The 16,104-nt window shown below is 43.2% G+C and overlaps 1 protein-coding gene across 2 annotated transcripts in view; it reads left to right on the forward strand.

Annotated features, from left to right (window-relative positions):
* MCM3AP (minichromosome maintenance complex component 3 associated protein) overlaps positions 1–16,104 on the forward strand; it is an 80,631-nt gene that overhangs the window by 11,496 nt on the left and 53,031 nt on the right. For both annotated transcript variants that reach the window (XM_032214629.1, XM_032214627.1), the window contains exons 6-9: positions 1,731–1,927; positions 8,933–9,072; positions 11,495–11,692; positions 12,339–12,607. In XM_032214629.1, the coding sequence (XP_032070520.1) occupies positions 1,731–1,927; positions 8,933–9,072; positions 11,495–11,692; positions 12,339–12,607 (804 nt within the window). The remainder of the gene's footprint in view (positions 1–1,730; positions 1,928–8,932; positions 9,073–11,494; positions 11,693–12,338; positions 12,608–16,104) is intronic.

The raw sequence follows: 16,104 nt of genomic DNA on the forward strand, positions 1-16,104 counted from the left end.
ATACGCCGAAAAATATGGTATATTTTTCAGTGAAATATAGTTGATGTTTGCTTATTCATATATTAAATACCAGCTAACTAATAATTAACTGGCAAAATGGGATAAAAGGCAAACAGAAGCAATGAAAGAAAGAAGCATAAACTATAGGCAAGAATGTACATTATATATTTCCAATAGAAGAGAATATATGTACCTCTCTGAGCTTGGTTAATTGCTTGGAGAAATTTCATTACCCAACCAAATATCTATATAATTCAAAATACACAATATAAAAGCTAAGAAGAGAACAAAAGAATGTATTTTCTCCAGCAACAACATCCATTAGCAACATCCAACACTCGCATGGCAAAATTACTGTATATAAATGAGTAAATCCCCCACTTAACTTGCATTGATGATATTACCTAATTGTGTAATGAAACATCTGGAAGCAAACAATATCAAGGATTTCACAATTCAGTTCTGTGCTATGGTACATATATTCTCTTTTATAGAAAATATATAGATAATGAATGTAAATTCTGGCCCATGTTTCTTTCTATAACTGTCAAAAGAACACAGGGCTTTCCAAAGTCACTGGAAATAATGCTATGGCTAATATTGCTGTAATTGTTTATTTGCTGATTATTATCTATTTGCTGGCTAAGCACTGTAATAAATAATTAGATTTGCTATGAGTAATTAGCATGGGCTGTTCCAAATGAAGTGGCCTTAATAGCACTAGAAGTGAGATGGACACTAGGTGAATCCCTTCACTATTCTGTATTATTAAAGAAGCATATGGTGGATGGGGATGATGTATTGAATCTGAAACCTGCTAGGTATTCTACATTAACTCTCATGATCTCACAAGCAGCATGCTAAATGCCAACTGGAAATTATGAAAGCTGAAATCCTATAGGTATTTTGGGGAAAATGGAAGATGGAAATTGACCAGTCATAGGCAACCTAATATTCTTCAATCATTTTGAATGGTAACTTCCACACTATTTTACAGATGAATTTGACATTATAGGTAGTCCTTGACTTACAACAGTTCACTTAGTGACCATTGAAAGTTACAAAGGCAGTGAAAAAAGTGACTTATGACCATTTTTCACATTTACAACTGTTGCGGTATCCTCATGGTCACATGATCAAAATGCAGATCCTTGGCACCTGACTCATGACGGTTGCAGTGTCCTGAGGTCACGTGATCACCTTTTGCAACCTTCTGATAAGAAAAGTCAATGGAGAAGCCAGATTCAGTTAACAATGTTACTATCTTAACAACTGAAGTGATTCACAACTGTGACAAGTTCTTGTCACAACTGTGACAAGAAAAGTTATAAAATGGGGCAAAACTCACTTAACAAATGTCTCACTAAACAATAGAAAGTTGGGGGTCAATTCTGGTTGTAAGTTGAGGACTTATCTGTACATTCATTTTTAGACTTTTTAGTCCTGAGGAATGGTGATATCTTTTCATGAACAATATGTTTTTGTGAAGTAACTAGCATGATTTAGTTATATTATTCCAGACCGTGGTTAATTCACATCATTACAAGCAGACAGCCATATCCAAGGAATACAAAAGAAACAAAGCTATTCCTTCACCAGGTAATCCATATACTCTACATACATACACACATACAGACAATCAGAGAATGTATTGTTGGCATAAAAAAGGTCATGTGTTCTTGGGCACTAGGTAAAGAAATATTACTTTCTTTATGTCTTGTTTCTTATAGTTCTCCGGCTAAGAAATCTGGCCTTAAAAAGTCTTTGCAATTTGAGCAATATGCCTTTGATTGTGGATCTGAAGGCCAGGGCTCAGAGAATGCAGAAGTGTCAGCCTCTTCCTTCAACAGTCTTATAGGAATGGTAGCAGAAACCTCTGAGGATAAGTACCGACTTTTAGACCAGAGAGATAAAATTATGCGTCAAGGTAAGAGTTGTTAAAGTGCTGTGATAATGATACTTGAAATATAAATTGGGTGAGAGGATTTGTGAAGTCATGAAGCCATATAATTATTGTAACACAGCAATGAGAATATTATTATTGATATACAATATACAATACAAAACAGTATTCAGGAATGTAGAATTGTAATACTTCCTGTATTTTCCCCATAGTATTTTATTTTATATTTATTTCTGTCAATTTCTAGTTAGACTTGTGGTAGTGTACAATAAACAAAAATCAGATCTGGTTAGGTTTATTTCAGTCTTTTTGTTGTTGTTGTTCAGTCATATGCAATTTCCAGGTATTACTTGGACACAGGTTCTGCAGTTTTTTTGGCGGGTTTTTCAAAAATGGTTTGCCTGCTTCCTAGGGCTGGAAGAAGGTGACTGCTCAAGATCACCCTGCTGATTATATGCCTAAGGGGGACTACAACTAATGGTTCTGTACTGCATGTTGCGAAATGCAAAAATTGACTCAGATAACAATAAACCAAAATAAATATAACAGTAATAGATAAATAATACAGAAATAATAACCTTTAAAGCTTCAAATCATATCTTAAGTTACTGTAGCAAAAAACCAATTGTGTTGATGGCAGAGTTAAATAAATGATCTTTCAAACAGCTCTGTTTTTAAATCTGTTCTCCAACGTTGGTAGAGACAACAGTCATCCATGGGTTAACTCAATTAGTAACCAATAGTACTGAGTCTACCAAAGTGATGTCATCGCCTCAGAGGATCGTCCTCCCGCTCAGTTGGATCTGAACTGGCTGTGCTAACTGTTTTCTCCTCAACTTTAATAGATATTTTAATTAATTTAATTGGATATTTTTCTAAATTTCGTCCAAATTACATCCAAATTGGAAGGAATCAGGGGATAGCTCCTCAGAGCTAAGTCTCTCAATTAGCCCTGGGCTTTTTGGAGAGACTAATCAGGGCTCCTTCGAGGCTTCTGCCTCTTAAGCTTGCAGGCAATTCAGAGGCTCGCCTGCAAGCAGCACCTCTTAACAACGGCCGTTGGAGGCCCCTCTCTGCGCTGCTGCCTCTGCTTGTCTCCGGACCTCTCTCTTGCGCTGCAGCCACTCCAAGCACTGCCAAGGCCGCCAAATATCCGCTAAGACTGCCAGCAGCTGAAAAAATCTGCCAGCAGCCGCCGCCGGGAAACGCTACCGCTACACGCCACTGCCTCTCCTCAGCGCTCCTGCCTCATTGGACCACCGCTGCTGCTCCTCTCGGCCTCCGCAGCCTCGCCGTAGGGCCTTCAACACCCTCACTCGCTCTGTAGCCTCAGTGGCCATTTTGTTTTGGCGCAAAGATCTCCAGTGGCCATTTTGGGAGTGTTCAACGAATTGTGAGTACAAACCATGGCCTCTTCTCCTGCCCCTGAGCCACGAATGCCTCTACCCACCACCGAGACCCCTTCTGCTGGGACCCGCAAACGCAAACCGTCCCCAGAAGCATCCCCCACAGAGCCCTCTCCCAAGACCCCCAAATAGTCACAGAGAGGTATACCCAAGTCACAAGCAAAGGACTGTGCCACCCAAGCTCCTCCCAGCAAGGCCAAGGCCAAGACTAACCACACTGAATCCCATCTATTTCAGGCCCAAAGGCCTTCTCAGCCCAGTCCTCCTCCTGAGTTATCCTCTGATTCGGAGGATGACCTCTCTCCTGCTGCATCCAACATTCAGCCTGAGGAGGCCAGGGGCCCAGGCGACTTTGCCTGCAGTGGGGATGAATCTGAGGGTAGCAGGAGCATTCCTCTGGATGAGGAGCCACTCTACCAGGAGGAAATTTCCCCTTCCCCCTGCCGCCGCTCTTACTCACCTGGTATGGCAGACATGATTTCTGAGGTCATTGAACATGGCGTAGCAGCAGCCCTTAAACATAGGTCTTCTAACCACTCTACCCCACGCAGGTCTGCTTCTTCCTCTGGTTCCCAATGCAGGGATGGTAATCTCTCGGCTTCGTCATCACATGAGCTCCCTGGCACTTCCAGCCATCTTTTGGTTTTTGGCGAAGAGGAACGTTCGGCAAGAGATTCAGATCTCTCAAAAGATGAGGGTCTTCCCCCTGACCCACCTGCAGGTTCAAACCTGCTGTCTTTCGTTCTCTCCTCTTTAAGGCCAAGAGAATCGCTGGCATTCCTTCTCCTAAAGCACCTCAAAGGACGGAAGCGGCAAGGTGGACGCTACTGATCCCCTCTTCATCCACCCTAAGGTCGAAAAGGAGGTGATTCCGTCTCCCAGACTCTTCATAGACATGGTCCAGAACCAATGGGCATCACCAGGTACAGGTCCTCTCCCCAATACCTTGGACAAGTGCCTGTATAACGTGGGACCAGAACTCACCAAGGCCTTAGCGGTACCTTCTACCGACTTACCTATAATTGGCCTTTCTTCTCCCAACGCAGCCTCATCAGCTCCTGAGGGGGCTCTTTGCCTCAAAGACAAGAGAATAGAACAATCTCTAGTCAAGAGTCACCAGGCCTCGGCTTGGGCCTCTGCTTCTTTCTTTAGTCGCTTTGCTCTCTTATGACTGAGGCAACTCCAGGCTAGGCTTCCAGCCAGGGATTCCAGGGCTCGCAGAAATATTAATAAAAGAAAGGCGGACTTCCTGTGGTGATGTCATCGTACTTGGAGCTGAGGAACGGGAGCTCTCCTAACCTCAAACTCTAACTTCTTCGTTTAGGCTCATTTCTGAGCGCTGTGGATCCTGAAGGGACCAGCAGATTAAGGGGGAAACTCTGAAGATGCTGGGGTGATAAGACAAATCCCCCAGCGGGTAGGAGAAACCCACTAAACGGACGAGGATCTATCCTGCCACTTGGTCAGGACCCGAGCGATGTCGACCGCCAGAGATTCCAGCCCAGAAAGTCATTCAGGGATAATACCAACCGATCCTACAAAAGGCAGAAGTGACTGCCTGGAAGATCTCCCCATAGGGGGATGTCCGTCGACCTTCGCAGATCATTGGGATGACATCACCAACGACGCGTGGGTCAGGTCCACGATCAGATTCAGCCTTCTCTTGGATTTGCACTCCAGCCCTCCAAACCACTTTGTCCTCTGTCCCATTTCCAGGGATCCTCAAAAGAGACTCCTAGTGGAGCAGGCCATCCATCATCTGCTCCTCATATGGGCCATTCAACCTGTGCCTCCGGGCCAGGTGGGACGGGGGTTCTATTCTCGTCTCTTTATCATGGCAAAGTCTTCGGGGGCCTGGGGAGCGATCTTTAATCTCAAATTCTTAAATCGATTCATCAGGTACAGGAGGTTCAAAATGCACTCTCTCCTGTCAATTCTAGAGAGTGTGCGCAAAAATGATCTCCTAACATCAGTGGACCTCACGGAGGCTTACCTCCATGTACCCATTCACAAACAACACAGACGGTTTCTCCGTCTTTCACCTAGGGATCTGGGCCGAAGCCAACCTTCTCTCTCTCCACGCCAAACACATCTCGGGCTCCAACAACGGCAGAGCGACTGGTTGAGCTGCACAACAATCGACCCTGCAGAGTGGACCCTCAACCGTCGCATCTTCAAACACCTGTCGACCAGGTACGGGATCCTGGTCCTAGATCTCTTCGCAACAGCATCCAACAAGCAGCTGCCCAGATACCTGTCTTGCTACACGACACCAGGTGCAGAAGGGACGGATGCCTTGAGGTGCAGGTGGCCCCACAATCTCCTGAACACCTTCCCTCGCTTCCCCCTGATACAGAGGGTCATTCAGAAAATGATAGAGGAAGAGGCCAAGCTCATCCTACTCACCCCCCATTGGCCGCGCTGCCCATGGTTCGCGGACCTAGTCAACCTCTCAGTGGGCCCAGAGTGGCATCTTCCCCTGATACCATCCCTTCATCAGGGATCCATCCACCATCCCAACCTGTCTTGGCTCCGCCTAACCACATGGAGGCTAAGCGGGAGGTCTTGAGGGCGGCAAACCTTTCTGAGATCCAAACTATTCAGGCTTCCTGACACCTGGCCACTAATAGAATCTACGAATCAACGTGGCAGACTTTCAGCACATGGTGCCTCTCTAAAGAGGTCTCGCCCCTGGAGACTTCGGTTTGCCAGGTTTTGGAGTTCCTGAAACAGGAACTAGATAAAGGACATACGCCTAACATCTTACGGAGGCAGGTTTCAGCTCTTTCTTCGGTTCTTTGTCTTCACCAAAATGAGCCTCTCTCCTTGAACCCTCATGTGCATCGCTTCATTAAGGGCACGTGTAGTCTCTGCCCTCCTGTCATCCACTACTTCCCCACGTGGGATCTCACCAAAGTCCATGACTCTCTCACTGGACCACCTTTCAAGCCTCTCAGGTCGGCCTCCCTGCATCACCTCACGTTGAAGACAACCTTTCTGGTGGCTATCATGTCTGCATGACGCGTCTCAGAATTGGCTGCCCTTTTCATCCGTTCCAACTTGTGTACCTTTCACTCAGACCGTGTGGTCCTTCAGCTTAACCCCACCTTTGTCCCAAAGGTCAATTCGGCTTTTCATCGGTCTCTGGACCTCACCCTACCGAACTTTTGCCCTAATCCCTCTCACAGTCTCGAGCGCAAATGGCACAAGTTAGACGTCAGAAGGGCTCTTAAGATCTATATTGCCAAGACGGCTGTCTTCAGATGCACTGAGGCACTCTTTGTTTCTTTACATCCCACAAACAAGGGTCTGAAGGCTTTTCCATCTTTGGTTGGACGCTGGATCCGGTCAACCATAACTAAAGCTTACGTGGTGAACCACCTCTCACCTCCATCCAACATCACAGCACATTCCACACGCAGCGTGGCTACTTCAGCAGCGTGGACAAGGAAGGCCTCAGTGGAAGAGATCTGCAAGGTGGCCACCTGGGCGAACCCCAATTCCTTTATCTGCCATTATAAGATGTACAGATACGCGTCGGTGGATGCGGCATTCGGACGGCGAGTCCTCCAACAAGTTCTTCCTTCTTCAAGCTCCTAGCCCAGTCTCATTCCCATCTGGGGACACGCCCAGTTGTGGTACGTCCCATGCATGACCTCTGTCTCCACCAACGTTGGAGAATGGGGCAGTGGTTCTTACCTGATATGCCCCTTCTTGAGGCAGGTGGAGACAGTGGTCATCCCTACCCTTGGTTCCTGGCCTAGTTGCAGTGGGAGTTATGGAGCTAGGTTTGAGTTTCAGAGGATTGAAAGCAGTCGACTAATGCACAGCAGTCTACTTATCTCCTTCGTAACAAAAGCGGGAGGACACTCCTCTGAGGCGATGACATCACTTTGGTCGACTCAGTTCTATTGGTTACTGACTGAGTTAACCCATGCATGACCGCTGTCTCCACCTGCCTCGAGAAGGGACCTACCAGATAAGAACCAACGCCCCATTCTAAAAGTCAGTGATGAAGTCATCTTGATTTCCAATAGATATCCATAATATAGGTCCCAATGATGAAAAGCAGGAGTTTCTTGCTGTCTTGTGTATCTCATAGTGAGAAGAACCTTAAGCATCTATTTCTACAACATACTCACTGAATGGGCAGAATCTACTTTAAAAAGGTGGTTTGCTAGATACCTGAGTGTCAAACCAGCACTTTGAAGTGGACCTGGAAACCTACTGGTAACCAGTATAAATCCTTCTGCACCAGTATTTTGTGTGAATAGTAGTCTTCATCCATCAGTAAATAGGCTGCTGCATTGTAGAGATGCAGCTTTTGGATAACTTTCAGTGGTCCAGTCAATAGTCAGGATGGTGGAATAAACTGCAAGATACCCATATCCACTAAGTCTTCCTAGGTTTGAGCATGACTGTTCTTCTACATCCTGATTACCACTTGAACAAGATAGTGTCCCCTGGACAGCCAAAGGTCAATATATACATTTATAATTCCTAGGGGGAAAATCAAGAATGCACATATAATGTAGTTTTTTAAGAAAATAGGGTTGCAAGGGTTCATTAGTGACAGATACATAGAACTGCTGGTAGCTTCCTTAGCTTTATAAATATCTATTGTGGGACATCACTGATAATTGCAATACGATTTTCTTTTAGATGAACAGAATAAATCTAGAATAATTTTTTAAAATTGCTGAAATTAAAAAATTTCCATTTTATTAATTGTAAATCTTACGGATATGTTATCAATTCATTTTATGAAGCGTTTTTAAACATGGACATTTTTCCATGAAAATGTAGCAAGTTTATTTTTGGAAAACATTTATATTTATATTACTTTGTATATAAGGCAGAGGAGGTGGCACCATGCACCACAGATAGTCCTTGACTTAACAAGAGCTTGAGGGTGGAGGTTTGTTCTCAGAGCTTGTGGGTTGGTTTCCAAACATTTCATTACCAGGTTAGGTAACAACTTCAGCGGAGTTTAGGGGATATCAGTGTCAGTAGTCTTCCTCTTATAAGGGTTTCAGGTGTGGGTGTGTCAAGTGAGGGTCTTGTTTTACAACAGCTTGTTTTTATAACCATTCAAAATTATGACAGCCGGGAAATTGGGTGCTTTATGCCTTTTAAAGCACTTTTGGTCATTGCAAAAGACTGCACACACACACACACCCCATGGGCATGCACACTTTGGGTACTTGGCAACAAGCTCACATTTATGACTGGTTGCAGTGTCTCATGATCACATGACCATGATTTATGATGTTTTTGGTTTTCTGCCAAAACCACCCATTTGAAAGAATGGTTTTGCTCAACAACCTTATGATTCACTTAACAACTGCATGATTTGCTTAACAACTGCATGATTTGCTTAACAACCATTATGCTTTGCTTAATGACCACCATGAAAAATGTTTGAAAAATGGGTCTGGTCATGTGGTTGCCTCGATATACAACACAATGATTTATGACTGGATTTCTGGTCCCGATTTTAGTTGTAAGTCAAGAACTACTTGTATCTGGGCATACTCCTATTGTTTTCATCATTGTAAATATTGATACTCTCTTTGCATGTGTACTTCTAGTGAAATGAATTCTCTATACCTTATCTATTTAGCTCGAGTAAAACAAATGCATCTTGGCAAAGCTAAAACCTTTGTTGGCACATGTCCAGATATGTGTCCAGAAAAAGAGCGTTACATGAGAGAAACAAGGAACCAACTTAGTGTTTTTGAAGTGATATCAGGAACTGACAAGGTAAAAATAATGGAATTCTTTCCATACAGAAATTCTCCTACTTCGGATTTATTATTTGTGTTTGCACATAGTGATGTCTTATATTCAAAATCTTAAGTATGTCTTTGATTTAGAGTTCTTTTTTATGTGCTGAGGGTTATTGACATATTTTAAAGATGCTTCATTCATTCCCAGTTCTTTTGCCTATTATTTAATTTTGCACATGGTAAAGAGCTCTCTCTTTTCTTACACAAATATAAAAAAATAGATTATGTGACACCAACAAAACTATAATGTGATTTTCTTTTCTTTGAATCTTATTTTGCTGCTTTTTATTTAAGACTGTTTAGATCCATGATGGTGAACCTCTGGCACACGTGCCAGAGATGGCATGCTGAGCCCTCTCTGTGGGCATGTGTGCTGTCGCCCCAGCTCAGCTCCACCATGTTGCTCCATGGCGTTTCCCGCTGTCATTTGCGAGGAAACAGAAGTTTCCCTGCAAATGATGAAACCAAAGCTCACGGAAGAAAAAGATTGTGGGTATTTGCAGAGCTGCCGGTGTTGGGATGCCCTACCTCCCGCTGGGCAGCTGGTGTTCTGGTTTTTGGTACGCACACGTGCAGGCGCCTACAGACATGCGTGCCTTCCAGTTTGGACACTCAGTGCCTAAAAGGTTTGCCATTCACTGGTTTAGATGAAATCTATTAGGAAATCAAATAACATTTTTTCGATTCAAATTAAATGTAAGGGTATGCTTTCATTCTGTGAGTTCCATTCGTTTCTACTTTTAAAAGGTATTTCTTGTTACAGATCTGTATTTATAAAATATGTGAGAAATTTGAAAAAAGTGAATAAATTTTAGTTCTTGATTCTTTTTTTCTTCTTCAGTTCTTGTTATTATATATCATTATTGGAACCATTTACAGTAGCTGAAGAATGGTGTATATCCTCATCCAAAATCAAAACCATCAAAATAGAATATTTAAAATTAAATATAAGATCCTCTCTTGAAAATATTTTGAAAATATGGGAAATGATTCTGGTTTAGGTTTAGGTTTATTGGACTTATATGTTTAGGTTTATTGGATTTATATCTGAACATTGTGTGCCTCTCTGGAGTTCTTTCTGACATAAAATTCTTCATTTCACTATTTATAAAATAATTTATAGTCTACACTATTTTAAAATTGTATCATATCAATCAAAATCTAGATTCTCTTGTAGAAGATGTACCGTATATACTCGAGTATAGGCCGACCCGAATATAAGCCGAGGCACCTAATTTTACCACAAAAAACTGGAAAAGTTATTGACTCGAGTATAAGCCTAGGGTGGGAAATGCAGCAGCTACCGGTAAATTTCAAAAATAAAAATAGATACCAATAATGTTTTTGAATATTTATTTCAAAGAAAAACAGTAAACTAGCGGTGTATTCAATGAAATACTTCACTCACCTCATGATGCTGATGTCCCGCTGTGATGATGATGTCCCGTGCAGCCGCGGGAGCGATGTCCCGCCTCCTATGACACACGGCACAGTGATTCCTATCATTGGATCACTGTACCAGAGGAGGTGGGACATCGCTATGTGGCTGCTTGCCATAACAAGGAGGAGGTGGGACATCGTTGCAGAGCGGCAGGAGGGGGAGGAAGGGGAATCGTAAGACAGCCCTGCATTACATTAGAACGTGAGGAGGGGGGATGGTGCGGTGCGCGCTGCGCGGCAAACTGACACAGAGGGAGGGGAAACTCACAGGGGCACTGGGCCATTCACGAGTGTCACCCAGCGGCATGGCCCCGCCCCTTTTTCTCCTCCATTTCGGGCAAATTTTTCACTGACTCGAGTATAAGCCGAGGCGGCTTTTTTCAGCCCAAAAAGTGGGCTGAAAAACTAGGCTTATACTCGAGTATATACAGTAATCCACATTCTTACATATTAGATTAAATTCTTATAAATCATTTGATTTAGACCCTTAATCAGGATAGGAATCTATTTCAGTATCCCTGACAGATAGCTCACCTTGTTTGAAAATCTACAGCAATCTACTGCTATTCTAGTAAACTATTCTACTGTTTAACCATTCTTTACAATAATGAATTAATTTCCATAAGGAAGATTGAACTGTAAACAGTACTGTAAAATTGGCAAATCTTTTCCTGTTCCTCTCTTACATTAAAACTGAAATGTGAAGATCAGTCTGTTGTTATATAGGGTGCTGTTTAGCATTGAGAAGATCCAGCTTTGAGTCCATTCTGAACAATATAAACTCACTATATGACTTTGAACAAATTACTGTCTTTCAGCCCAACCTCTCTTATAGGTAGTCATTGTGAAGGAAAAATGAAAGATGTCCATTTAAGCTATCTTGGATTGCTGAAGAAAAGGTGGGATATAAACTTCAATCCAGAATTTTACTGAGGAAATGATTTTCTTTCTTTGAGGTTGACCATGCAGCAGCAATAAAAGAGTATAGTAGGTCTTCGGCAGACCAGGAAGAACCTTTACCACATGAACTGAGGCCTTCGGAAGTATTAAGTATGACCATGGACTATTTAGTAACTCATATCATGGACAAAGGAGAAGGGAACTACAGGGAGTGGTATGATTTTGTCTGGAACAGAACCCGAGGGATAAGAAAGGTAACCATTTAAAAAACTCATTGTATTTCACAGAATAAATACAAATAGAAGGGTAAGGCTGAAGGAAATAAAAAGTGAGGGCAAGGAGGAGGGACACATTGTGGAGATAGCAAGATAATGCTTACCTGTTCCCTCAAACACCACACATTCTTGGCCTTAGTTCTCAAACTTACTTACTTACTAATCTACCTACCTACCTGCCTACTTACTTGTTTATAAAATTTATAGGCCACTTCAAGGTAATTCTGAGTGGCTTCAGTCATAAACATGTGGAAGGTATTGAGATTTGGTTTTTCTCTGTCTCTTGCTGTGTTTGAACATTAATTCTATTTATGCTGCTTGATTTCTTGCCTGTTTTTTTTACACTTCTCCTTTCTCTTGTACCTGGAAGTATTGGTTAATCTGCATCACCTTTTCATCTTCTGCTGTTCCACCAATGAAAAAAGTGATCTCTATTAACTTCATACTATTTGGGTTGGGTTCTGGAGGTTTTTGAAAGACTTCCAGTTGCAATATATAAAGCATTAACTGAGATTTATAGAAACATAATAAAGAATAGTTACATAAAGTTTGTAAGTAGATTTTGATTAGTTTTATTTTGTTGAATTTTATAGTTCTAACATTTTGCCATTTTATGTTCGGCTAGGATATAACCCAGCAACATCTGTGTTCTCCTCTGACTGTTTCCTTGATTGAAAAATGTACCCGATTTCATATTCACTGCTCCCATCATTTGTGCGAAGAACCCATGTCATCATTTGATGCAAAGATTAACAACGAAAACATGACTAAATGTCTCCAGAGCCTGAAGGAGATGTATCAGGACCTTGCCAACAAGGGTATTTACTGCAAGGGTGAAGCAGAATTTAGGGGATACAATGTCCTCCTGAATCTCAACAAGGGGGATATTCTCAGGTGACTTTTTAAATGCTTACAACATTGATTTGACTTTTTTCACTACAAACATTTCATGCATTGTTCATAAATTCAGAACGACAAGAATGAATCACTTTTAATGTAGAGAACTTTAACTATATGATGGAGTGTTCAGTGTTGTTTGACTAGGATCTGCATTCCAAAAGATAGACAAGCCAGCATTAAAAAGTAGAACGCTAATAGGTAAGAGCAAAAATGCAGTTTAAAATATTTATTATTTTAAATTGGTCAAAATATCATTGGATAAGATAATATTAATTATTACAATTTTCTGGGAACATTTGTAAGAGTTCTGTGGGTCATATTCAAAGGATCTCTGGACATTTTTTGAACTTGTTGCAGATTTTCATAATGCAAGATTAGAAGAAACCAAAGCTTTATCACCATCTAACACTGCCAAAGACAAAACCATCCATTTATCATTAGTGCTTTTAAATGATCATCTAACCCAGAACAGTGTTTCTTGCTAGTTGGTAATGATAAATTATATCCTGTTTTTGAAATCAACAGGCTAACTGCTTTTGTTCAGTATTAAATTGTCCAGGTAGTAGGGCTCTTCTCAGTAGATAGACATTGATAATTATTTATCCCCAAGAATGTATTTCTCTTTTGTAATAAAGAGAATTACTTAAAAGTAAGGTTGAATAATTCATACATTTCATAAATTTACTGACAGAACCTTTTGTAAAAGTATGCTCTTCATACCAGAATAAAACAGTTGTAAGTTAGCTAGTTCAAAAGCAAATAGTTGAGTCATCTTAAAGGTTAACAAATTTTTTATGACGTGTACTTCATCAGCAACAACTTCTTTCATCAGACCCATGAAAAAGTTGATTACTGTCATAATATTGATTTAAAAGATGGTAAATTGACAAAGTTGAGAGGTGCAGGAGATTCTTCTCCTGTGCGCTGCTTGGGGAATCCAAGCATGGGTTAACTTTGTCCATTAGCCTAGAGACTGAGTTATGCAAATTGATGGCCACGCCTCCTCTGACTGGACTGGTTCAGGTTTTTAACTCAGTCCAGCCTAAAGACGCAAAAACATTTCTCTCTAGGTTATTAGACAGATTAATCATCATCATTATTATTCAGCTTGGATTCCCTTAGAACTCCGTTTGTAGAGTTCCTTCCACGGAGCATCAGATATCTCCACATATAGGTTTGTTCCTTTTCATTTAAGGTGGCAATTGGATTGTTGGCGTTCCTGGAGCTTTTGGGGCCAGGGAACTTTTTCCTTGGAAGCGCTGCCGCTTCGGTAATATTTGTTAGAAGGTCGATTCGCCACCTTCGTTTGTCTTGCCGTGGTTGGGAATCGGTTTGCCTCCCCATGCCGGCCACTCTACCCGCTGTCCGCCGTTTTCCTTTGGGATTTGCCTTTGCGACGTGCGATGTCTGAATGCCCCGTCGCCATATAGCTGGGATCGCTGCCTTTACCTTGGCCATCGAGCACCTCCGAGAGCCGCGGCTGCGGTTGCTGGCTAATTACGAGGCTGGCTTTCTCCATTCTGTGGGCGGCCATTTTTTCCTGGCCAATTTGAATTTCCCGCCGCCGCTGCTAGTCGCGGTGGCCATTTTGGAGTCAATTTTGCAGTCAATTTTGCGCCAAAAAACAGTCAGGTTGGGTGCGGTTTCAGTTGCCTGCCCGTGATGTAAAATCATCAGCTTTCTTGCTCCATGGAGGTCGGTTCGCCACCATTCTACCGGAGCACGTGCTTGATCTCTTGCGGCCTTCTGCTTTGATTGCAATCGGCATTTGGCCTATCATTGAACGTGAGCTTGAGCCTTTTCAACCTAGTATAGCCATGGCGGATCCTTCTACTACCCAGGGCAGCACTGGGACTTCCACCTCCCCTCAGTTGTCCTCCGATGCCACTGGGGCCTCATCCAGAATGGGTAGGACCACCACCAGGACCGCCAGCCACAGATCCCTTAGCGGCTCCTGCCAGGGCTGCTAAGCGCACCAGTAAGACTAAGAATGGGTCTAAGAATCCCTCAACCCCCAGGCCACCTCCTATCTTATTGCCTGAGGGGCCTTCTACCTCCAGCTTAACTGGGATTCAGGACTGGTCCCCAGACCTCCCTGTCCCTTAGAACGTAACCCCTGAAGGGTCTGACTCAGGCCTTCGGGGCTCATCTGATCCTTCTGAGTCCAGCCCAGGCCCAGTTCCTTCCCGATCAGGGGCCTCAGTTACCTTTATCCCCACTGTCTCTGGCAACAGACCGGAGGACAATTCTGAATTTGACCTCTCCCTTGTGCTCAGGGACAAGATTGCCACTGCCATATCTAGGGGAGTAGACGCAGAATTACAGCACAGAAGTCAGCTCTCTAGGAACTTGATTTCTACCAAAGATTTAGCCACTTCTCAGGCTGATCACCCTTCTCCCTTGCCTTCCATCTACAGTGAGAGATCTGTTTTGGGGGAGGAAGGTGGAATTTTGGATCTAGAGTTATTGGATGATGAAAGTCTGATGCAGGATAAAGTTCCCTTCTCGGGCCTCTTCAGGCGGCCTTATTTAAATCCCTACTTTATAAGGTCAAGGCCACATCCAATTTGGGGGGAGCAACCACCCAGGCCAGCATCGAAGTGGGCCTTGACCTCACGGAACGCTTGTTCGCCGAACAAGTGCAAGTTCAGGAGGCTATTCCATCGTCTAAATTGTTTTTGGATGTGATCCAAAAACAATGGTCCCAGCCCACCATGGTCTCGCCCCCTAGCAATGGTGACAGGAAGCTTTACGCTTCCACACTGGAATTAGACACCATCTTGCAGTTTCCCACAATCGATCCTCCGATAGCGGCCTTGGCTTCCCCAGCTTTCATTCCATCTGAGATCTCGGAGGGCTTGAAGGCTGAGGACCGCAAAGCAGAGCTAGTTATTTGCAAAACGCACCAGGTGGTTGCCTGGGCATTGCATGCTGCTACGGCGGCCTCATTCTTCAATAGAACTTCTTTAGTCTGGTTAAGATAGCTACAGGAGAGGTTAGCTCCAGAGGATTTGCACCTTCATCAGGATGTCATCAAACTGGTGCGGCCTTAGAATTTTCCTCTGATGTCACACTCAATGTGGCCAAGTTTTCATCCCAAGCTGTGGCATCCAATATAGCATCTCATCGCCCCTTATGGCTACACCATTGGCAGCCGGACGTACGCTCTAAATGGCACCTTGCATCCACCACCTTCAAGGGCAGTTCCCTCTTTGGAGCAGTACTAGACCCTATATTGATTGAGATGAGGGACAAGCGAAAGGTGCTCCCTTCGACCGCTAGGCGCATGGATCGGAGGCAACAGGTGTATCCTCGAAGGCAGCCTTTTCGTGTTGGGGATTCGGGGTACTCCCCCTTCCCTATACCCCTCTATGTAATAGATCCTTTTCTCAGTCTCAGGACAGGTTCCATGACAGAGCCAATACTAGGGACAGAGGTAGAAACCAGCACCAACAGCAGGCCCAGGCCCGGTGGACTTTTTGTGGTGCCAA

The sequence above is a fragment of the Thamnophis elegans genome, chromosome 3, assembly GCF_009769535.1.
Source record: "Thamnophis elegans isolate rThaEle1 chromosome 3, rThaEle1.pri, whole genome shotgun sequence".
Lineage (NCBI taxonomy): Eukaryota > Metazoa > Chordata > Lepidosauria > Squamata > Colubridae > Thamnophis > Thamnophis elegans.